Source organism: Marmota monax, unplaced genomic scaffold, assembly GCF_021218885.2.
Source record: "Marmota monax isolate L192 unplaced genomic scaffold, Marmota_monax_Labrador192_F-V1.1 WCK01_AAM20220418_F8-fsc00034, whole genome shotgun sequence".
NCBI classification, from domain to species: domain Eukaryota; kingdom Metazoa; phylum Chordata; class Mammalia; order Rodentia; family Sciuridae; genus Marmota; species Marmota monax.
The window spans coordinates 14,112,061-14,137,712 of NW_026693934.1; the positions used below are offsets into that span (position 1 = coordinate 14,112,061).

General features: G+C 39.2%; 1 protein-coding gene across 1 annotated transcript in view; it reads right to left on the reverse strand.

The window, feature by feature from the left end:
- The window catches only part of Cntnap5 (contactin associated protein family member 5), an 824,707-nt gene that overhangs the window by 351,363 nt on the left and 447,692 nt on the right, over positions 1–25,652 (reverse strand). Inside the window, exons 9-10 of the mRNA XM_046463789.2 lie at positions 14,765–14,914; positions 11,607–11,778 (exon numbers count right to left, since the gene is read on the reverse strand). Coding sequence (XP_046319745.1) covers positions 11,607–11,778; positions 14,765–14,914 — 322 coding nt within the window. The remainder of the gene's footprint in view (positions 1–11,606; positions 11,779–14,764; positions 14,915–25,652) is intronic.

The window sequence follows — 25,652 nt, forward strand, 5'->3', positions numbered from 1 at the left end:
CCTTGGAACTTTTTCTGATAGGTCCCTATACCATTGTGCCAAATGTAGGTTAGAATCAAGCTTTAGAGCTATGCCCTGCTCTTTATCTATACTTGGTTTCCTGTACTAATCAAATGCCTCAGATGCACAAGAATCATTTTATACCACTGAAAACAATAGTAATTTGTAGTACTCTCTTCACTGTATGCTTAAGTCCCTGCAAGCTACATGCTCTCATCCTTCAGTGTGTAAATCTCCAGACCTAAAACTTAACATGAGTCAGCATGGTAATTGGAATGACCTTTAAAATGTGTATTCTCTTGTCACTTTCAGATTTTGGGGATTTCCCAAATTGCCAGCTGACATACCATTCCCACCTTTACACAGATGTTTACTTTGTAGACAGACTTTTGTCATGTTTTGATAAGTGTTGGTGTAGCCTATATAATATTAAGAATGAATTACTAGAAGATAAATTCTTTAATCATGGCAGTCAGGGAAAGAATGGGGAGGTGAAGGAGAAGAGGAAAGGAGTGATACTAATGTCAGACAGAAATTCCCAGCAAACATGGCTTTAGGGAAACACAAAGAATTTGTTTTTAGCTAAACTCTATAGTTAGGTTTCTTTCCATTAATGAAAGAAGAATCTTTCACTTCTCCACCCCATTCTCCCCATGGCAATGATTTCAGCAGAGGACACACACACAGAACAATGACCATGGGAATTATCAGCCAGAGGTTTGTAGAAAGCATCAGGAAGTGCAGACCTCTGAGAAATTCACTGACAACAATTTGCAGTGGCCTCCGAACAGTTAATTATGCAGAGTTTGAGGACAATGACACTCACAGTCCCCTTTCTTGACATACTGTCCCATCCCCAATAAAAACCAGCCTTCCTCTAAGATTCCCTCCTACTAGCCTGTTTATTTACATCATGCTTTGGGAGAATATGTTCATCTCCATGATTATTTAGGCAAACCTGTCTTTCCATGGAGTGTGCTAAAGTCAGGGATGTGTGCTGTGTTCAGCATCCAACCACATCACCCCCTCTTCCCAAGCCCTTGGTATAGCCAGGATGTGCCAAACTCGAGAGATAAATGAACGAATGACCCATTATGACCAAAGCAGACCTGTGATCCTAGGACACAAAGAAGGCCACAGCAGTACAGAAATAATGGCATGTGCTCTTAAGTTACACACTCTATACTTTGGTCACTCCTGGATTCTCAGGGCAAAGCAATATTCCAGGAACAAAAGTAGGCACTCAAAAAATATTCAATGAATGAATTATGGGGTCTCAGAGTAAGATTAGCAAAATGTGTGTAATCTCTCTGGGAACCAGAAGAGTGTATCAGGATACATTGGGTCCAGTTATATTATACATGGATATGTACACACATGTGTGTACACACAACGGCTAATATTGATACATATAATACCCATTTCAGATTGTGAGGTCCTGCAATTTTCATAAAAAATTATCTGGGCAAATCTCTAGAGCCAGAGTTGCTTAAGAACAACTCCAAGGATTATTTTGATGGTCAAACCTGGGATAGCCCCCTACCTAATTATTGCAGTTAAAAGTGTAATTTTCAGCATGGATAAAAACAAGTAGCAAGCTGATTGTAACATTCTGTCATAATAAAGTTAATGGTGTTCTGGTTGTGCTGGACATCACGAATTTAAAGAATGCAATACTGGAAACACAAAAATTCCAACTGAATCAGCATTCTCTTCAGTAAGTATCTGCTTAGGTTTGTTTGTTTACCTCTGCATTTCTCAGGTGTTAAGATACCCACTGCTTGGCTTGTGCTATATCCCAGTGTTGGGAGAAGTGAGCCCTGCAGTAGGCCTACTAAATCATGTCCAAGAGATCTTTTAAAGATGAAGCTAAACCTCGAGGGAAGATTTCAAATCTGTAACTTGAATCAAGTGAAAACATTAATCACTTGTCCAAAAAAATAAAAGAGGTTATGTATGTAGGTAAATTATTCAAATAAATGTCATCCTTTCCTGCCTGCGTGCAGATTTTCTAAAACCCAGCCCGATGATATGCACAGTGCCCCATCCATTTCTGTCTCTCTTGCTTTTAACTTTAAGAACTTTCATCTTTCCGCTCTCAGTCAATCCTTGTCAACACTCCAAGAGGGATGAGGGAATAATATCACCTGACTTTTGTTTTAACAACTTATGGCTATAAAGTGTATGCATCACCCTCAGTAATAACAGAAAGAGATGAGATTCCTTTTGAGCTAAAATGCAAAGGCTTTAAACCACCACAAAATCTGGAGTTTGATTTTATTTTAAAGCAAGTTATTAAACTTAGTTAATGTAAGCTTCCTCATCTGCTAACCAGGGGCCAAGGTCACCTTCAGGCTCCGTGCCAGTTAATAACACATTGGTGTAAATGGTGCCCACGATGCCTATGACACAATTGCAGGTGGACGTAGCTTAGTAACCATAAAATCATGTCTGTGTCACCATAAAATCCACAAGGCCAGATTTGAGCTCTATGAACTTTCTGTGAGAGTTCCTAATCAAAATAAAAATAGTACAATGCTGATTTTAAATTAATTTCTGTAGCAGCAATAAGTGAGAACCTGTTATTGGAGGTTAAATCTGGTTTTTCATTGTCTCACAACATTGAAATTTTCTCTTCCAAATGTGTCTACAAATGCTGCTTATTATGGCTACCTATATTTTATTTTGGACCAGAGAATAACAGTGTTAAAAGTCTTCAGACTTCAAGGGCTCAAGGAGTGCACATCAATGTAGAGAAGAAAAAGAACACAGTGTTGGTTGTGTAGATGGGAGCTCCTTTAGAGAATGTGGAAAAACAGATGGAAGGCCTGTATCAGGATTTTGGATGAAGGCTCATTGAGATATTGATTCTGTGAAGAGATCAACAAGGAAGAATCTCTTCTAATTATTAATTTAGAAATGTTTTCTGCCTTACAAAAGTAAGTTGAGAATCTAAACTAACATTTTCCTCATGTTTCTATCTAAGATCAAAAGTTTCCTTGGCTTCTATGTTGTCTAAAATCTAAATTGCTTAGCCAGTATTTCTCAGGACAGATGATCCAGACACCTACAGATTTTGATAGACACTTTCTCACGGCTCCCTGAAAGTGTGCATCACCCCTTAGTCTCAAAGCAATAGCTCTTAGAAGGAATCCATCATCTTTGGAAGTGTTCATGAGACTTCACTCAGCTCACCAGTCTGGCTTTGTTTCCAGCATGAACATTTCAAATTATCCTTTGATGGGGGAAGATTCTCAACACTGTCTGATGGGCCCGAATAAAATGCCACCTTCAGTGTGGTTGACCCTCTGTTTTTGCCATAAATCAAATGTACCTTGGTGCCCTTCCTCACGCACAGTTAGAGAAGTACCATTTCACCAACATTATCATCCAATTTCCTTGTGAAAACAAGTGATGAGAGAGATGGGGTTGGTAACAGAACAGATGCACTCATTAAAGTGCACTCATTCCAAACAAATCCTCCTTGTATTTTTCGCAAGCCTCTCTTCTCTACTGACATTCAAAGAGGTGTTAGATGGGGATGGGAAGAACTTTCACTTAAGGAGAAGACAAATGAATCTGCACTTTTTATAGGGAATTCCAGATGAACAGCCCATACCAAAACTGGCTCAAAATCTATGGCCACAGAATGGTCATGCCAGGCTAGTTCTGAAGTTTCTCCATTCCTAACCAGCCTGAAGAACTAGCAAAGCTAAATCTCCTGGTGGAGGCATGAGCTCCCTCACAGTGTCCCTTGGTGTGTTCATCACAAGGCTATGACAGTGAGCTGCATGGATGATAACTTATGTTTCCAGAGGTGCTCTATTCTCATGTTCCACGTCCCTTGTCTTCTTCTCAATACTGCCCACTTTGTGATTTTGTCATTGGATGAAAACACAACATTTTCTTCTTTCCATGATGCTGAAGAAGGCAAAATGTTTGACCATCATTGGATTCAAAGTAGTACTATACAAGGACAGGCCAAATCTCTCCCATGGGACTCCTTTATGTGTAGTCAAGCTCTACCACAAACTGGCTAAGTAACCTTGGGCAAGTTACTTAGTGTCTCTGTATCTCAATTTCATTGTTGGTAATACAGAATTAATGATATTATCTATTCCAGATCATTAGGGTAACACACACACACACACACACACACACACACACTCTATCTATCTATCTATCTATCTATCTCTCATGATATCCTGGCCTATAGTAAGCATTCTTTAAAACTTAGCTAATAATATGGCCTCTTATTCAGATTCAGACTGTTTCGTGTGCTGGTTAGTTCTCTCTGATCCTGACTCAAGTTCTGTTACCCACTGCTTCCAATGCAGCCCCTCTAAACCAGGCAAAGAAATATCCAACACCTCACCAGCTCTCAGTCTCAGCCTTAGTTGGCCATTGTGGAGCATCTTGAAGACTCTGCTTGGTCTCCCCATATTGAGCCTATTCTTGGATCTCTTTCTAAAGTCTTAAGTCCTCAATGACACCTCCCTTCACCTTCCCTGGAAAAAAACATGCCTGTTTTTCCTATTGCTCTGGAAGTTTGAGAATAGGCCCTCCATATTTATATGGATTGAGGAATCAGGAAAACTGGATTTGAATGCCAGTACCCCCAATCACTAGATATGTGACCTTGGGCAGTTACTGAAACTCCCTGACCACTGGTGATTTAATCTGTAAAATGGTGATAGTGGGAAAAAAAAAAAAAACAGTGGTTCTCAAATTTGAGTGTGCATGAGAACCACCTGGAGGATTTGTTAATACTTAGATTTCACCTGCAACCATGTTTCTGGTCCAGGAGGTATGATTTGAAATTTGGGAATTTGTATTTCTAGCAAGTTACCACAGATGCTATGTGACCTGTGAGCCACTCTTTTAGAGGACCACTTGGGTGGGCTTGGCAGGACTGTGGAATTAATTGAATGAAGTGATATTTAGAGAATGTTTGCTCAGTAACTAGTGCATAAAATATAATCTTTCCTTTTCCTCCATGAAATAGAGCAAAAATGATAACTTTAAAAAAAAAAAGCAGAAGTGATCTTTTGATTTTGGCCCCATCCCATGAATAAAGGGAGAATACCATATTGCAACTTTTCTCACTTTAGAGTTTGGAGCACAGATTGTGTGGGCATTGCCCTTAGGATGGCTTTTCTGGCACCCAATGTAAAAGCTTTCAATTTGAGAGAGAACTAAAACATATGTATTACCCCGCAATGTAATCTTTTTATATTACCCACTGTTTTTGACAAACTCCCACACACAGGGTGGGTTTTAGCAGGAGTCTGTTTATGGGAGGTTATCCAACATAATGCTTTCCTCCTCCCCATGTTTACAGCACTCCAAACCCTGAGACCAGAAGGTAAGAATCTTGACCAGAAAGTTTGGCAAATGCTTTTCTTTAGAGAAAACGTGTGGAGAGAAAATGAAGTGGTTGTGAAGGGAGAAGCTACATTTCATAATAAAAATGGCTATAGGAAATCCAATGCACTGTTTTACATGTGATCCATTCTTTGAAAAAAAAATTGTTTGACTTTCAAAAGAATTGTAGTGAAAATTCTGCTTGAGATGCAATAGCAAAGACCAGGGCGAAGTTCCTGGTTCTGTACCTGACTTTATTTGTGGGACTTCCATTTCTGGCTGTACAAAACTAAGGCTGGATGATCTCCAAGGACTTTCCCCAATAGCATCACTGTATGAAGAAGGTTCACAGAAAATAGAACCTATCCCAGCCCTTTTCCAGTACTAGGTCTTGAAACCAGTGTCTGTCAATCTTTTACAAGGTGTCAGTATGTGAGGTGAGGGTTACTTTGTTGATAATGGTACTACTACCATCTATAAGCTGTGTGATTTTTCTATAAGAAAAGATCAAGCTATGCCATTCAGTGGGGACCAAAAAGTCAATCAATTGTACTCATATATATCTCATGAGTATAACTGTTGACTCCCTCAGCTATTCTAAAACCACATTCCCATCCAACCCAAATCCCCCATCATTTATGCATTTGAATATTTTGATTTGTAATAAGCAAGACTTTGTCTTGAAAAGCAGGGAGGCGGTGAGACAAGGGAAGTCTTGGAGGAAAAGAAAACTCATCCCCACCCCCAACACTACCTCTGGGACTTACTTAAATGCCCCTTTGGAGAAAGTGACATTAAGGCAGGTCTCCTAGAACTTTTTGGAGATCCCATGAGATTCTGGCCAGGAGAGAAGCTACATGTGGTTTCAAGAGGTGCAGGGACCATCCTTTCTCCCCCAGATCTATATCATCCTTGAAGAGTCCCAGCAATTCCATGGTTTCTAGGATTAGATTCTTTAAGGTAGCTATTATCAAAAAGTAGTCACTTGGCCCTACTTACCAACAGCAACTAAAACTAGGAAATTTATTAGAAACTCAAATTTTTAGGCTTAACCTTCATGCCCCCTCCCCCATTCAGAAACTTGTATTTAGACAAGCACTTTTGATGATTCTGATGCAAACACAAAATTGCTTAAAAGATTTAAGGAAGTCCTTAAACTGGGAATGCACACTTGGCACAAGCCTGAATCTCTAAGGAAGGACCACCTTAAAATTGGATCTCTAACCTCATCCTAGCACTGGTTCTGAGACTTTTGCCTTAAGAAAACTGGCAAGACTACAGTCTTAGCTCAAATGAATGGGTGATTTACTAATGGGCACTGGCTGGTGGCCTGAACTAGAGGTCCTAGGAACTAGGCAGGTTCCTTGAACTAGAGAAAACTGAAACCCAAAAAGGGTGTTGTAAAACTGAGCAATTTAGGGCACATGCAAGGATATGTTTCTGTGGGAGTCACTCCCAGAAACTATTGGGAATCATTTGGCCTTGGTGGGGTTTGAGGATTTATTGAAAGAGATCAGAACCTCTCTCCAGGAAAGACTTTGGGTTTGGGAATGAACATGGTGAACATTTTCTGAGTATTACTTCATACTAGATATGCAACTGTTGATATCACACTCTCTTTTACCTCTCAACATAAAGGGAGGTTTTATGATCTGGGTCTTTCAAGAGGAGAAACATGGAACAAAGATTGATAACATAACATCATTCAAGGTGGAAAGCTGTGGGTTGGGATTTAAGTGCATTCTAACACCTCTCAAAACTGTAGCCACCTACCCTGGGGTCCAAGCTTCTTTCTGGGTATGACATCCCTAACTCATTCATTAGCACCCTTGTCTCCACCCCCCCACTCCTTGTTGGACTTTGTACTTGGATTCCAACTTCTCTTTGAATTCTTGGCTGGCATTTGATATCTGTCTCTACTGTCCTATAACTTGAACTCCAGAGTGTTGCAGATTGTTTCTGGCATTGAATGGCTTTTCCATAGGATACTAGATTTCAGGCCACCTCTGGACCTGGCCCATCTTGCTCCACTCAGACCCTACCTGACAGTACACAATAATTGACTGTCCCTCTTTTGACTAGAACCATCCATTGGGCACATAAAGATGACAAAGAATAAGACATACTGCATATTTGTGAAAAATCTATCCGGTTGAGCAAAAGGTGGTGTTACATATTTAGAGTCACAGTTACACAATGACTGACATTTCTAGGTCAGTGCCTGTTTAGTAGATTGTACAGAGAAAAGAACATTGGCAGTGTTCAACTCTTGACTGCAACTTTAGCTGTATGTGAATTTAGAAAAGCTGAAAAACATCTCTGGCTCATAGTCACCCCATTTTTGAAAATTGAGCTTACTGTGGTTTAGATCAGGAAAGTTCCCCCAAAGGCTCACATGTTAAAGTCTTGCTCCCCAATGCACCAATCAGAGATGGGACTTTTGGAAGGTGATTGGATCATGATATTCTCAATGGATTAACACATTGATAGTTTTATGATTTAATGGGCAATTGGGAGGTGGTAGAAACTGTAGGAGGAGGGGTGTAGTTGCAGGAAATAAGTCCTTGGGGGCAAGCCATTGTAGGCTTTACCTTGTCTATATCCCCTAATTTTTTTCTGCTTGCTGGCCACCATGAGGAGAAAAGCTTTTCTCTACTATGCGCTTCCATCATGATGTTCTGCCGCACCAGAGGCCCAGAAATAACACAGCCAAGTGACCAGGAACTGAAACCTCTGAAACTGTTAATCAAAATAATTTGTTTCCTCTTTAACGTTGATTTTTCTGGATATCTTGTCACAGTGACAGAAAGCTATTGACTGCAGGAATATTTGTGGTTCTATACTTCCAGGGTTCTATAACTCAGTATCTTATTCACAAATATACATGTTTGCTTCACTTATTCACTCAATGCCTTTCTGTGAGATTGAACTATAGAGAGTGTAATAAATAGCTGTTCTTCAAATGAGGCAATTATTGAAAGTACCTTTTCTCAATGAGAGATTAGAATACAATGTCTTGCCTTCAAGGGAGGGAACAAATGTAGCTCAAAGAACCAGAGCTTGGGATATAGAGACCATGAGACTGGAGGAGCTGTACTTTGTATCTCCCAAATTAATAGGGACTATTAAAGGGTGTGGGGTCTCCTTGGAAAGGTCTATTGGTATCCCAGCTGTCTCTTCCTATTCTGTCTAATTGTCTTTGCACAATTAGGCACAGGAACTGCCTAAACCCATGCTTTCCGTGCTGCTAGAGCTGTAGGCCTGGCCAGTTATTCCACCTCCTTTCTTCCCAGAGGCAAGATATTTGGTAATTTGCCCATTACTGGCATGCAGATTAATAAAAATTTTTTAATTCCTGAGAAAGGACCTTCCATTTTTTAGTTAAGATAATATCTCAAAAGCAGATTGTAAACAGCTCAAACCAGTCAGTACCTACCAGAGTTTCCAGCCACCATCTCAAAGGAGACTCCCTGGAGAACCTCTTAAGATATTGGAACCATCATGCCTTTTCTATAAATGCTACCATGTGTTTCCCGTATCTGATTTTCCCATAATGACCAGCACCAAGACCTTTAATGTGTAATAATTGGGACCAGTGGGAAAGAGAGGCCGGTAGGGATGATCCTTTTTCACTTTGAAGGAGAAGGAGAGCTATGGAAGGTAAGGGAGGAGGCCTGGGTGTCTGTAGCCTCTGAGGAAAGAGACAGGAAGAAGTTTGGGAGAAGATACTCTTAGGCCATCCTCCATGAACTTTCAGACAGGAACACAGATAAGGAAAGTAACAACCACACTATTCTCTCCTCCCTCTCCACCAAGTTGTCCATTCCTTGAAGGCAGTGACTTTGCAATTACCCTGAAATCGTGTTCATATTGAATTGGACATTATAAATGAAACACCAAACTCAGAAACCACCTGTCTCTCCTTGTTACCCCTGTCTCTCTCAAACAAGTGTTAAATATAGGTTCAATCAATAATGCATAAAGCAAACATTTTGCCATGGGTTTCCCTTCTCTTAGAGAAAGTGTCTGGCAAATCAAGAAAAACATACCATTTACCCACTAAACTAAACACAATCCCTTATTATACAATTAACCAAAACACAATTGTATGTAATATAATTACCCAAGACTACAATTACACAAAAGTAATGATGCAGTGTAGCTAGCAATGACTTTCATGTAATCAAAAATAATGAGAGCTTCCTTGATTAGAAATTAAGGTATCAAAGAGATTCCTATTGATAAATGTTCCCTGTATTGATCCACACTTTGCAAAAGGCTTTGCTGCCTGATGAAGTAGGATGCTTATATCTCACCATTATTAAAGACCAAAGGGGAGAAATTGTTCCCTGTAATACCCTTTCTTCTGAGTTCTTTAACTAGTGCATTTTAACGAAGCACACATTTTATTACCCACTTTTTCACTTGGTCAAATAGAAAAAAAAATAAAGCATACAAACCAGGAAGTCTGTGTGCTTTATTGATGATTCCCTGAGTTGTGGTATTAACAGGAAAACATGCACATGAAGCTCCACCAAATTTGATGGGTCATTCCCAGCATTAGCACAGACTATTTTCTGCATAGTTGATTTCTATGTCACTTGGTAGAAGACCTGATACTTCTCCTCATTGCTCCCCCAGACAAAGATGGACAGTCACCTTCCTAGATCTGTGCTTACTCTCTAACTTGTTCTGGAATACTCCTTCAACTGTGCAAATTTGACCACTTCTTTCTGATTCTTTTTTTTAATATTTATTTTTTTGGTGTAGATGGACACAACACAATGCATTTTATTTTTATGTGGTGCTGAGGATCGAACCTGGGTCCCGCCAGTGCTAGGGGAGCGCTCAACCACTGAGCCACAATCCCAGCCCTTCTTCCTGATTCTTGCCTAGAACATAAAGGCACATTTCACTAGCACACAGAATTCTTCACGATTGAAGAACAGGTCCACCTCTCTAGTTCAAGCCATGTGTTTCACCACACTGATCCTCTCTATATGAACTATATTAATTGAATCTAAAGACACTATGAATAATAAGATATACCACCAATTATATACCACTGAGAAAAATAAGTGCTGTCAATTAAACTATTACATACCATCAGTTATAAAATGCTTTTGTTCCAATAATAGAGATTTTAAAGGCAAAAGAAGTATTCTGAGTTAATACTTGTAAGCCATGCTATCTCCTGTTTTCATGTCTTTTCATGACACTGTTCTTCCAATCCCCACCCACTCCCGCCTTGGCCATTCCCGACTTTGCCTCCTCCTTTAAGATTCCACTCAGCATCATTGATCTCATTCTTAGAGCAAGACTAAATTGCCACTGCCATGTGTCCCACAAATAAGGGTGCATTGCTTGGTCATTTATCTCACTTTTTTGTAATAACTAATTAATTCCCTGATGAAATTTGAGCAGAGGATCTCTATCACCAACACACAGCCCATGCACTTAGCAGATCTTATTCAGCATATTGGATCAATGCTATTTGGACTGGGGTGAGCAGAATTAAAAGAATAAAGGAGGTGGGTGCTGCAGGGGGAACATGGCAAATGTTGCTGAAAATCCAGAATTCATTCTCTGTGGTTTTCTGCAGTTTATCTTTAAATCTAGAAATTCCCAACCTGAGAAGAGCCACATCCCAGGAGAAATGATGGAGAAAACTAAGCTTTTGCTAGATCTATGGGTTGCAGAATAAGAGTGCTGATTTTTGCTAGCCAGGGTCTGGGTCAACAAAGCCGCATAGGGGATCATGATAGTGAAGATCAACCACCCCCAGGCTACTGCTGTGCACAGTCTGACACTGCCCAAAGCTTTTGCTGTCAGATTCCCAGGAGGCCTGATGCTTAGATGCTTGTGATAGAAAAGATACCCAGTGCAGAAAAGAATGAAATGGTTCAGGAGAGAAGCAATTCCTCCCTCCTTTTTGCTTTACTCTTAACTTCAAAGTAATCAAATGTTGTTTATGCATAAAATTTTAATCCTTTCACAAATTTGTATTTTGATTTAATTTGCATATCCCATTTACTGCAAGTCAACATGAAGAGAGACTCAACTAATTTAAACCATTTTTCTCTGGGCCTGAAATCCTTTCAGAAATATTTTCCATTAGGCGACTCAATTATGTCTAATGTGGCTAATGTTGGTGGATTAGAATTTTGCTTAAAGAAACTCATATTTAGAACAGTGAGAATGGGAAGGGGGTGGGAGAACAGAGGAGAAGAGACAATAATTACCTGTCTTTGATGCTACACAGATCAATGTGTAAATCACTAAAATTCCCCAGGGAACCTTGCTGAACTGAAATGAGGTCCTTGGGCTGGTTATCAATAAAGATGAGCCTCATGCAGCCTTGGAAAGCCTTAATGGGATTTAAACATTGGGAATCGGTGAGATTGTCGGGGCACCCTGTGGGACAGAGAAAAAAGATGAAGAATACTGAAATGATCAGTCATTGTTTTGGCGACCTATTGATGGAAGACCTTGAGGTCTAATTATTTTGGTACTTTTTCATTCATCGCAGTGCATGTACTTTTGTTGTAAATCCTAGCATTCTCAGGGAGGGGACAGAAATGATACAAAATGGGAATACTCAATCACTTTATAGGGGGAAAGAGGGTGTTAAAGGGAATACCGACACTACAACATTTATCTTGTTCTTATTTTTTTTTTTTTTATTCGCAAGCTATTTGTCATTCTTTGGCATGGCATCCTTCACTCATCTCAAGGAAGAAACATATTGTAACTACTCAGGAATCTTGGCTCTGTCTTGAAACACATGTCTAAATGCACAATTCATTTCTGAATTACACTTTCAAAGGAAATCATGTTTTGGGTAAGCATGGCAGCAGAGTCATTGCCTGGTTAATTGTTAGCATTAACAGGCTTAGTTTCTGAGAAAGGTACACACAGGAATGTAACTGGAATTTTGAAATCATGTGCAAAGCAAATCCAGACATTAAAGGAAGTAGGGTTTAAATGCACAGAGTTATAGATCTATAATAGCATTTGTGAAAGGTTAATGCTGTATCTTTTTTTTTTAAAGAGAAAAATGCATTGCAATGATTTAGCATAGCTTCCAATAAGGGCATATCTACTTCTCATTAAGACAGGTATAGAGCAAAGCAGGTATAGGAGTGCTTGTGCTCTTTACAAACTCCATCTCAATGGTTTTAATAGGTTCAAAGCATATGGGAATGCAAGCTTGAAAACATGGCAATAACCCATAAATAATTGGGAATTATTTCAGCCATCTCTAATAGACAGTCACTGCTGGGCTGAAGCCGGCAGCTGGTTAACAGCTCACAGACACACTATAAAATGAAGAGAGATGCTACAAGTTCTAATTGAAGCTGTAGAGAGAATTTATGTAAGTTGACTATTATTACTGAAACTAATTTTTCACCTCAAGTTTACAGTCTATGCATGGGGCGTTTGTTTAAACACTATTCAAATCACAGATAAATCTTTATCTCCTAAGCCCAGTGCCCCTGAAGAGTCCACCTCTAAGAGAACTTCTTTAAATGAGAGGAGTCATTTTGCCTTTGTGACAGGTCAGATACTTATTTAATGATAATTATTTGAAATCAGTTTTTCTAGAATAAGTTTAAGAGCACTTTTCTTTCTCTGTTGCTGAAATAGTGCATGTGGGGCAGAATTATGCAGTCTGTGATGTACATCTTCAGGGACCCCAATACCCTTTTCTGTATTTGCTTTTATCTCTCTGCTTTCATTAGCAGGCTGAGGAGAACACAGTTCTGTATTTGAGTCCTTGCTCTACTACTTTACTAGGTCTGCCACCTTACATAGATAGATACTTCATGTCAGCAAATGTCACTCTTATTATCTATTAAATGGGGAATGCTATTAGCTACCTCACAAAATTGCTGCATGAATCAAATGAGGTAAGACAGAACTGCACACATGGAGAAGAGTTGGGTTGAAGGACTAGAGGTTCTTTCTTATGCTCTGCACTGCTTCCCTCCTGCTTTCCTCCTTCCCCCAAATATGTATGCTGCACCTTGCATAGTCCCTTGTGTATTTCAAAGCTTTAACTACATTTCCTCAAGAGGAGAGAAGTGATTTGTACATGCTAGGGTGTGAAGATAAGAGACTAAAGATGCTGTGGTTGTAGCTCAATGGTCGAGTGTGCACTTAACATGTGTTCAATCCCCAGCACTTTGAGAGACTGTGTACAGATGTGAGAAAGAAAGGGGTGGGGGATGCACTTCATGCTTTTATATAATAATTCAATTTTGTAATGGAAATAGAGTTAGGGACTATATTCTTGATCCCAACCCCATGCTCATATCTAAAAGAACTGAAGCCAATTTTTCCATGTTCTCTCATATAACAGGTGCCATTTTGCCCAATTTTGTGTATGTGTGGTGCTGGGGAATGAATCCCGGGCTTTGTACATGTTAGGTAAGCACTCTAACACTGAGCTACACTCCCAGCTCCCATTCTATATATTTAAACCTTGGTCTCACTTAACTCTCCTAGCAATTCTGGAAGTTGAGCTTATTTTCCCACATTTCAGATAAGAAAGTCCAGGGATTATTGGTGCCTTGCTCAAGGTCAGACAGCCATGAAGCTTAAATTCCTTTCAGGGATGGTTTATAGAATACCAATAACTGGCTAAGGAATCAGATATTATTTTTTAAAATAAAGGAAATAACATTGAAAGGATAAATAAGAGTATATGTGTGTGTATACAAATGTAGTAGATGCCTGATCATATGTTATTTACCCTCACCAATTTGTTCTTGTGTATCTGTCATCAGAAAGATTTCCAGGATTCACCAGACACCAGAGAGAATAGAATGTGAAGTGGTTCACATTGCAGAGCCTCCTACTTCCCCCCCACTCCCAGCTGTCCCTCTCCATGGGCAAGGAGGACCTCAGAGGAAGTGGAGAAGGGAAGACAGTGGCTAAGACTACAAAATAACATTGAACTAGCCTAGATGGCTGGGCAGCTGGCTTTGCCTCTGCACCTGAATTTTCCCTCTTGCAGGTACTGCTGACTCTTGGTTCACTTTCCCCAAGTTTTCAGCTGAGTTTCTCTTTTCCAATGCGATCACAGAGCTTGGCATGGCTACAAAAAAATCTCCTTTGGATGTGTTATGTAACACCAGCACTTATAGCTCAAGTTCTTTTCTTCCTCAGCACTGTCCTAGATAATTTATATTTGCACAGCTATGAAAGATTTTGCTTCACACTATTTTAGGTGTGTTTGTGTGTGTCTGTGTGTGTGCGTGTATGTGTGGTGTGTGAGTGTGTGTGCATACACATACTTCAGAAGAATTGCCTAATTGACAAAGTGAGATATAATTGCCCCCTATATTTTCCCTCCCCCTGCCCATTTATTTTTGAATTCAAAGGCTGGAGAATTTACCTCCAAAGTAGTAGCTATTTCCAGAATAAATCTGTACCCGGGTGGTGTCCTGAGCAGGGGATGCTGCTTCATTATCCACAGTGAGAGTGATGCGGTTCCTTCTGGCGTTGATGCTAACCGAATGCCACAAGCCATCATTCAAGTTGCTGCCTGCAGGAGAAACAGGAAGGGCAAGTGTAGGGATGATTGATTTGGGGAGGTTTGGAAAGAGTGGGGCTCATTTCCCAGCCTGCTGTGGTCAATGTGCATGCTCTGTGCAGCCCAGCCTCACTTGCTTCAAACCAAACCTCCAACTGCTATGTGGGAGTCATCTTTCTCCTTCTCACCACTTAATTCTGTTCTCCTTTCTTCTTTTATCTTTTTAAGCAATTAAATCACTTCTGATATATTTGATTTTAAAAAAGCGTAAAAAACACAACATTATATATACATTTCAACCAACGGTGTGTCATATATTAACTGATCTATGGATATATAATTGTAGAGGAAAAAGCTAAGGGGGGAAAAAAACCCTCAAACTAATATCAGCAGTTTTATCTTTGTATGGTATGGTTACAGACAATTTTATTTTTCTCTCAATTTTCTACAAACAACTTACATCCCATTTTTAGTAAACAGTAAATTTTCTTTCCTTCAATGTTGGGATAGAACCCTGTTTTGTACATGCTAGGCAAATGCTGTGCTACTTAGCTACATCCCCAGCCTGGTAAACTGTTTTTAAAGTGCTCAAAGAAAGCTTGATTCCAATGATGTACCAGGCAGAGACAGTGTCCTTTTAGACTAATAGTACAAACTAGTTCATTTCTATTTTTTTTTTCCTGCAACTAATTATGTGACACTATATTAATTACCTATCTTCACTAATTTTGGATTGTTTATCTGTAAATATTAAGATACTAATTCTGTATCACTGTTAAAGGGATTATATGTGATCATCAGGAAAATTCTTAGAGCTTTTTGAAGGTATAGTTCATTTCTCTCCTGTTTGCTTGTCTTTGATGCACATTATAATGCATACCTGCCTGATTGAGAAAACTGTATTAGGAACTAGTCACCAGAGTTTCAATGATTTCTTCTAAAACATTTTTCATCTATTAACTTTTGTCCTGTTGGGTCAAGATGCTTTCTAACAGAAATAGAGTCATCTTAACTGATCTGGTCACAAAGAGTTGTCCATCACAATAGCATACAGGCAGTTTCTTCATTTGAAAGAAATGAATGGACCAGTTTGGATGTGCATATTCAAGAATCCTCTGACTGCAAAGCAGATGATAGGAGTTAGGAGGGGTCAAGGCTTGAGGCAGACCTGATAGAGCTATTGCTTGCAGAAGTCCCTGGGGACAAAATGATGGGTCCTCAGCCAAGGTAATGGCATTGAAAATGGAGATCCACAAACGTATTAAGAGCTATTTTTGGAGGTAAAATAGACCAGCCTAGGTAGATTGTACTGGAACTGCCCCTGAGCAGCCAGCTGGGAAGAAGGCATGAACAGACAATCAGATGAGAGGTCTGCAAGGCTTTCAGACTGGCACGTGCAGAGCTTCTGCCCCTGAGCTCTAGATGGCTAGATGAGCTGCCCAGGGAGACTGGACCCACACCAGGCGTGGGGCCCAGCTGTGTATGCACCAAGCAGCTGTGCCCCATCTGCTCAGAGCAGCCCAGATGTATGGGCCCTCCTGCAGCTTTAGCCAGTTCCCCTGCAGTCAGTCTCTGCTGCAGCCCTGAACATCTGCTTGGGGTGGAGGGGAGAACTGAGAAAGCTCTCAGTCTGGTGGCCCTACTTTTTCCCAAAGGCAGCAAGCAGTCCTCAGATAAGGCCAAGATTTGGGTCCTGGCTACAGGGACTCTGCTAATGAGGTAGAGACTCTGTCAGGTGTTTCCTTGTGAAGAACATTTGACTTCTTTCAGGAGCCTTTGGGGGGCTCAGCCAACTGTAGGTCTTTTCTTTTCCCCTTATTTTGCATATCATTTGAATATATCTGCATAACCCAGGAGTTGTCATTTGAAGGTAAGCTATAGACGGTTTGGGCTGAGAGTGTTCAATTAGTTCAATACACAGACTCTAAAGTATTCCTAAAGGACAAGTGTCCCGATAGGTATAGAACACAGTGAGGAAGAAGTATATAGGCTGCAGGAAGTGTCCTGCTATTTTGAGGTCTATCATCTAGTCAGCACAACAAGAGCATTTGTTGTGGTCTCTACCTCTTCCCCCTTATCACATCAGTCTGTTTGCCTTTAGAGTTATCACTTATTGAGGCTTATTTTGTTGGTTATTGTCTTCCTTTTTTCTTTTCCTCTTATTATGGCTGTTCTGAGATGGAACCCCATGCCTCCTGCATGCTAGGCAAGCATAGTACCACTGACCCACAACCTCAGTCCACATTTGTAGGGGTGGGGGGTCTGCTTTTCTTTTTGATTGGACCTTAAATAATTCCTGTTCTCTGCAGGAGGAACCTGAGTGAAATCTCAGCTCTTTAGAGGAGCTTTAATATAACAATAATTCCTGGTGTAAGAATCACTTGGGGAGTTTCAGAAAACTGGTGGTATTTGAGTCCCAGTGCAGGTTAATTAAGCCAGGTTTCTGAGGGTGGTTCCAGACCTTGGAAGGCTCAAAGATCCCAAGGATTCCATCATGCAGCTGGGTTCAGAACTGTTTCCACTAGAGATTTCAGAATAGTAAGGCAAACAGCCAGAAGAAACTCAACTGACACAGGGGAGCTAACTCTAGAATCAATTCCAAGGCAAGTGAAATGGCATATTTCCCTCTAAAAAATATTCTTTTTCTACCTGGCTATTATTTTTCTCCACTTCATTCTGTTATTGGACCCCCCAAAAATACCCCTAGACATTCTCCTATAATTGCTTATTAAGAAGACTCTTTAAAAAGTACAGTTGAAGTGCTATAAATTATTCACAAATTAGGGAGAATCAATTCTATCACACTGCTTTCCTTCCAAACTTCCCTGAGATAAATAGTTTTAAAACAGCAGCAGTTTTCAATGAGGAAACACAAAAGCAAGATTTGAGGTTAGGAAAACCCAGATGGGAAAATGCCTCTGGAAGTAAAAAAGCAAGGGATTTAAGGCCATATCGGGGCAAAAAGCACCTATGTGCGTTGGGAATTGAGGCATGAACGATGGCATTTGAGTTCTGAAAAGAGTTGGGTGATAACAAACATAGTTTCTGAACTTTAGTGAGATGTTGATGTTATCTATCACTTCCTAGACTGACCAAGTACAAAACATGATTATACACATTGGAGCTCAGAACTCGTTACCCCCAAAGTATAGCACCTTGCCAGACTAAATACTCTGAGCTGAGGAACATGGGAGGGCATTTTATAAAGACTGTCTAAGGGTCCTCTGCCCTCTTTTGTTCTATCCCTCTTTCATAAAATGAGCCATACACAAATAAATTCTTCTTCCTTAAGGAGGACTGTGGAAACTAGAATCCTACACCCAGAAAGCAAGTAAAAAACTAGTAAAGTCGCTTTTTTTCCTCATCTCTTGAAGATTGTTATTGCAGGATCCTGACCCAAATCTGGGAGAGAGGGAGCGCTGCACAGAGAGTTCAGGATGAATCTGAGCAGAGAGTCTGGCTGAGTTTTCCACTCCATCTACCATCACTGGATCAAATAATGGTAATAGACTTGGGTGTATTTGCACTTCTATATGGCTGTCCACTCTTCATCCAACTTAGTTTAAGAACAGATCGGTTTCCCTGGGTCTTTGGGTCTTCATTTCTGAAATCTCCCATTTCACATAAAATTTTGATTCAGTAAATTAGTTACATTTTTCTCATGTTCACCTGTCTTCTGTTATCAGAATGTTAGTGATGAGCCTTGTGACAGGAAAGGAGAAGAGATCATACTTTATGCTGGTACTTATTCAATATTAGCAGATATAGAGGGAAAGAGGACATTTCGTATGTTGCTCATGGCTGCATATGTTTATGCATTCTTTCTGGAGGGCAATATACCAAATAGCCATCAAAAATCTTATGAATGCCATACCTCATTTTCCATAGGTTCTAGAGAATTAATCCTAAAATAAAAAATGCTAAAGACCAAGTGTATGGTGAAGATATGTCATGACACCATTATTTATAATAGTAAAACTTTAAAACTATCAGTGTTTTCAATCATAGCAAGTTAGCTAAATCAAATATGGTATATTCGTCATATGAAATATAATATACTTATTAAAAAGCATAATGTCCCAAAATGTTGTTGACATACTGGTAAGTAAAAACTTCTGGCTAAACAGTTTGTTCTGAAGGTTCTCCAAGGAGAAAATACTGAATGATAGAATCTCAGAGTATTTTTGTTTTTTCTTATATAGAGTGCTGGCAATTTTAAAGTTTCTAAAATTAAACTCTAAAAATTTTGCAATCACTTAAAAATAAAGATAAGAATCTATTTAAGTTGAAATACAGGATGGGGCAACTTGTAGTCTTTATCCACTTTGTCCTTGTTGCTTCTCATAGGTCCCAGAATTCAAACTAAGACATTAATAAAAAACAAAAAAAAAGGTTCCTTATATAGAGAGTTAAATAGGATGTTTTGAACTTCCTCAGGAAGCAAACCAAAACTGGAAGGGATCTTGAGCTCCATTCCCAAGATCAGGGGGCAGTTCTCAATGTTGAAAATAAATTTTTAAAACACATCCCAATTGTAAAAATAGCTAAAAATACACATTATCAGTATTGAATGTGTATAATATGCCAGGCACTTTAAGTGTATAATTGCTAATTCTCATGATAGTCTTAGAGAAAGTTAATTGCTCTCATACTGTAGATGCCAACACAGAAATCCAGAGTCTGCCCCAGGTCATGTGACTACTTAGAGGCAGAATCAGCCTTTAAGGGAGGCATCTGACACCATGGCTAAGCTGCTTCTGTATCAGATGCCAAAGTGAGCCCTGCCCTGCTCTTGGAATCACTGTGATGAGCAAGTGTTTCTTTAAAGTTTTTTGTTTCTGCTATTTAATTTGCCTTTTTAAAAAATTTTATAACAGCTTTATTAAGGTATAATTCATCTACTTAGAATGTACAACTCGATAGATTCAGATAACCAATACAACAAACAATTCTAAGATATTTTATCATCCCCCAAATCCATAAACTTTATCTATCATTCTCCCGTCTTGTCATCCTACACCTTCACTTCCACTCAACCACTAATCTAGTAACTACCTCTATGAATTAATTGCCTTTTCTGAAACTTTCAAAAATAAAACATAGAACATGCTCCATTTGTAACTGACTTTTTTTGATTTGCATGATAGTTTTAGAGTTCATACATATAGTATGAATAAGTACATTTGTATGGCTGAATAATATTCCCTCGTATGGGTATATTGCATTTAATTTTAAATTCATTTGTCACTGGAAACTTGGGTGGCTTTTACTTTGGGCTGTTATGAAAGATGTTGCTATGCACATCTGTGTACACATATTAATGTCAACATGGTTTTCAGTTTTCTTTGGAATCCCAGGAGTGGAATTGCTGGGTCATATGGAAACTCCATATTTAATCTTTTAAGGAACTATAAGACTATTTCCAAAATGACTGCACCAACTTATACTCTCAGTAGATAAATTTGCTTTTAACAATACTAAATTAAAGCTTTGATCTTGTTTTTTGTTTATTGACTATCAAACTGTGTGTGTGTGTGTGTGTGTGTGTGTGTGTGTGTGTTAGTTACTGAGGATTAAAACTAGGGCCACTCTACCACTGGACTACATCCCCAGATCTTTCTATTTTTATTTTGACCCAGGTTAAGTTTCCCTGAACTGGTTTTGAAATTGCAACCCTCCTGCCTCAGGCTTCCAAGTCACTCAGATTACACACATGTGTACTCAACTAATCTAGCTTTTAAAAACGACTAAAGTTTCAACTTTTGTGTCTCAAAATGCCTATGTAGGTCTAACTTTGGAATTATAGCTAATTGTTATTCAAATTTATTTTCTCTTTTAAAATATAAAATAGGAGCACTTAATACATCTCTTAAATTGTTTTTTTGTGAATTAATTTTACAGCAATTTTAATAGTAGACATTTGATGAAACAGACTCAGAAAAGTTCAGTGAGACCATGAGCGTCTACTCTTTATATAGAAGGGAAATTTGGTTTTAAAGCAGGACTGACACTGGATCTTTCAGAATGACTAGTTCTCAGTTGGAGTGAGGTGTCTGTAGTACAACTGGCCTGCAGATGTGGAGAGCATCCCTTATTCATTAGACATGGATAACAAGACCCCAACCCCATAACAATAATGTCTCCGGACATTGCCCAAAGTTCCCCAGCCAGGGATGTAAAGGGTGAGGGTGGATGTCTATGGGAGTCTGAATCTCCCCTCACTGAGAACCCTGGCTTAAAACAATAATTCTAAAGTTTTAGAGTACTGGTGCCTGACATGCTCCTGGGCCCTGGTGCATTGGTACTTTCTCTTTCTTTCCTCAGTCAAATCCCTAACAGATCTTTCCATGTCAATCTTCATCTTATTGTAGTGGCTCTTTTTGTGTTTTGGAGAAGGAAAAGCAAGATCAAAATCTGTGTTGCAAGGTGTTAATGAAAGTAAGAGTCTCTCCCAGGATGTATCATCCAGGGCCAGCCAGTCAGCCATGGCCGGCCACAGCCATTACAACCATAGACAAGCATGCAGAGAGATAGAGCCCAGGCCAGAGACAGCCCCTGAAAATTCTATTTTCAGTGCTGGAAATAACTGGTTACAGATTTCCTTGATACCTTTATTCACATGTTACTCCTTACTCAAAGCCCTGCCACTTATAATTTATAGGAATTTAGATTTCTTAATCTCACTGAACCTGCTTCCTCATCTGTAAAACAGAAACAGAACTGACTGGCTTGACTTGGAACTTTCAGCTTTATTGTTCCTAGAAAACCCAATTTGGCTGTTTTTTTCCCACATCCTGTCATCTCTACCCTTACTTAATAGTACAAAGGTAGTTTCAATTTTGTGAGAACAAAGTAGGGAATATATAAATAATTGAGTAAGGCAATTTTAAAATGTCAATCACATTGTAAAAGAACATATTACAATTATTAAGACCATTATGCTATATCTTAGAGCCTGAGTTATGTTTTTCTTGGACATCTTTTGTCCATCAATTATCAAACTCTATTAACCCTTCTCTGCACATGGTAGATAGAATTGACCTATTCTTTCAATTTTCCGTTTTAAATTTTATTCTACTCTTTCTCACTACAGTTGGATTTTTCCATGATGCTCTCCCTCTTTTTCTCAAGTTCTGCTTCTTTCTGGTTTAGATAAAGAGCAAGATTATTAATGCCCCACCCATTGTGTGAGCTATGAGATACAGCAAATGAGACTCAAACTTGATAGTTTGTTCCTTTTGTAGTCAAGTCAGAATCCATGTCCTCTCCATGTTATTTCCCAATATCCCTACACAAATTCCTTACTCCAGCTAGTCCATATACTGGAGCAGAGGCTGTAGTAGAAGTACTGATTGGTTAAGTGTGTTGACTTGAAGCATAATTAATTCACTGGACTAGCTGGAGTAAGGAGCATCCTTTCCCTCAATTTTTGTTTGGTCAAATTTTATTCACTCTACAGAACCATGCCACATTGTCCTCACCTCAAGAAAGCCTTCATTTCTCACCATTTTGTTTCTTCTTTCCTTTGCATACTGGGTATGAATTTTACCTCATCACAAATGCCTGTATACCATCCCTTCCAACAGTACCAACAGGCCACTGAATGGAGGTGTCTCCACCTCCAGTTTCCAGCCCAGGACCAGCACAGAGAATATACTTCAAAAAAAATGCTGCATTAAAGGAAAGCAAAGCAAATTTTATGAGAGAACTGTGAAAGTGGAAAATAAGAAATCAAATGAAAGTGATAGCAAGTTTGAGTAGCTGATTATTCTGCTATCATAGTGATAATCTAGCTCCCTCAGTTCCCTATTGAGTAAAAGAGTAACATGAGTTAGAAAAGAAAATGTTGCCATGGTTATTACCCAGGATGCAAAAAAAATTGCAGATAATTAAGAGATCACTACTTTGGTAAATATTTCTAATATTTGCTTGATATGAAGCTCAGACAATTGCATTTCTCAGCTTTGCATGAAATGGAATGCCACATCACATATCTGTTTTCTGAAACTTGAACTCTGTGCTCAAGCAGACAGCTTATTGTGACATTCATGGCCCTGTGGCTATCTATTTGTCTGCCCTTGCTAATGGGATTTTATCATCAACATTATCTTAGCTAAAACACAGAGGCATTGATGAAAACTTAATTGAAGCAGAGGATGAAGTTCACAGCCTCATCATGTTTACTTGATGTGCAGATGGTGGTTAGTTACAAATGGCTTATATGAAAAAGGGCAATATTTGGGGAACAGCTCTTAATTGCAGGGCTGTAGCCTGTAACCATCTGGCCACCAGTATTAATCAGGGTGAGCACTTCCATTCTGCAAGATAGATCTCTCTAGGCCATTTTCCCACCTTTTGGAATTCCACTGGCCTATATTTAATTAATACCTCCCCCGAGTTTATCTCATTCTGATGTTTGACACATTCTGTAGCATATTCTGTTCTAACATGAATGTTAAAAATCACTATTCTTTTTTTACTCTGAAAATTATAACTTTCAGAAATGTTTGGAAGGTCAATTCAACTGGTTTATTCATCCATTCACTCATACTACAGTAAGTCTTTACCAATGACGTGATTAGGCAAGGTGTTGGACTAGGCCTTGGAGTAATAGTGATGGGTAAGACAGATAGTGTTCTTTTTCCCATGGCCTTTACATTCCAGTGGTGAGATCACATTAAACCACTAATTATATGACATGTAATTAGTATATCTGGTTTTAAGTTGAATTGTGTCTTGGCAATATTCATATGGTAAAGTTCTTAAAGTATGGTAATGTAGAGAGATAAGACATTTTAAGTATTAATGTAAAATGGTATATATAGAAGAGGATATTAGGACACACCCATGCAAAAAAGAAGACAATGTGGAAACACAGGGAGAAGATTACCATCTACAAGCCAAGACAGAGTCCTCAATAAAAAAAAAAAAAAAAAATCAACCCTGCAAACACCTTGACCTTGGACTTATAGCCTACAGAACTGCGAAAAAACAAATTCCTATTTAAGTTACTTAGTTTATATTTTGTTATGTAAGACCTAGAAAACCACACACATGCTCATATAGACACACACACACATACACACACACACACTCAGTTGGGACAAAAGCTACAAAGAACAATTGGAAACCTTGAAAAGGGCCACCTGGCCTTCTTTGGAAAGGTTTCTTTAGAAAATATCAATTGAGATAAAATCTACAAGACAGGATGGTGTTGGCCGTAGCTCAGGATAACTTAATTCAAATGAGCTCAATGCTAAATAGACATCAAATAATATTCCTTAAGGCTGATCCAAGTTATGTCACTAGAATCTCATAATAGAGAAAGGAAGACACTCACAATTGTCTAGCAAGTATTGAAAATCAATGACCTATAGAATGGATGGCTTAACTGATACTTTTAATGCCTTCTGTCCAACTAGTACCATTCATGGAACTACAGAAATACTGAACAATTATTAGGTGTCTGAGGAAATACAACAAGCACCATAGCTTTCTCCTAGGAATGGGTCGAACTGAAATGGGCTCCAATAGGGCATTTGTTTCAACTAAAAAGCCTTTGTCATGGCATCCGTGTATGGCTCTTTGCTAGCCATGGTTCCCATTTTTCAGAGATTCTGTTCCAACCCAGGTGATGGGCTTTCACCTTCTATCTTTTGATCTTTATCGTCAGTTGGTGGTACCCAGATGTCAGGCTGAGAACTCTCAGTTTGGAGTTTTCTTCCTGTTTCTTCTAGAGTTCATTCAATTTATGCTGAGACTAAAGTGCCGATTCATCTTTTAATTCTGAAAGTTCCAGTGTGCATATACTACTTTACCGACCCACGCACACATGCACAGAGTACTCAAGTGTGATTTAAAGAAAGGGTTATGGTTCTGATCTTCAATATCCTCCAAAGGCCCACGTATTAAAGACTTGGTCCCCAGTTGATGGGTCCAGTAGTAGAAAGAGGTAGGACCTTTAGAAGATGGGATCTAGTTGAATGAAGTTAAATCACTGGTGGGGGACATGCCATCAAAGGCACTATGGGGACTGATCCTTTCTTCTCTTTGCTTCCCTCTCACCAGGAGGTGAGCAGCTTTAATCCACCACAGGGTGCCCTCCATGTTGCATTGCCTCAGAACAGATGCAAAGCAATGATCCAAGTGACCATATACTGAAGCCTCTGAAATTGTGAGCCAAAATAAGTCTTTGCTACTTTAATATCTTATGTATTTTTGTTACAGGGACAGAAAACTGGCTAACCTAGGAGGTTATTTAAAAAAAAAAAAAAAAACATCTTAGGAGTGTTGGTGCACGCCTATTATCTCAATGGCCCAAGAGGCTGTGGCAGGAAGATTCCAAGTTCAAAGCCAGCCTAGGAAATTTAATGAGATCCTGTCTTTCTCAAATAACAACAACAACAACAACAATTAGAGGGCTAGGATGTACCTCAGGGGTAGAGTTTCCTTGGACTCTACCTCTAGCATCACAAAACAAACAAACACTGATTTGTATTCTAATTTTCCACTGGTCACTGAAAGTCATGTGAGTAACCTCTATGGGATGTACAAGCATATTAGTTACACAAATCATGTCATCAAAGTGGCAAAATGTCCCAGAATTAAAAGAATTGAAAAGCATTATTTCTGGTAAGGGGTTTGGCCCTGGGTGTTCCCAATCAATGGGAATATCCAGGCATTTTTGTTTATTCCATTTTCAAAAGAGGATCTTTGGTTTGATGAGTTTTTTTTTTTTTTTAAATGGTAA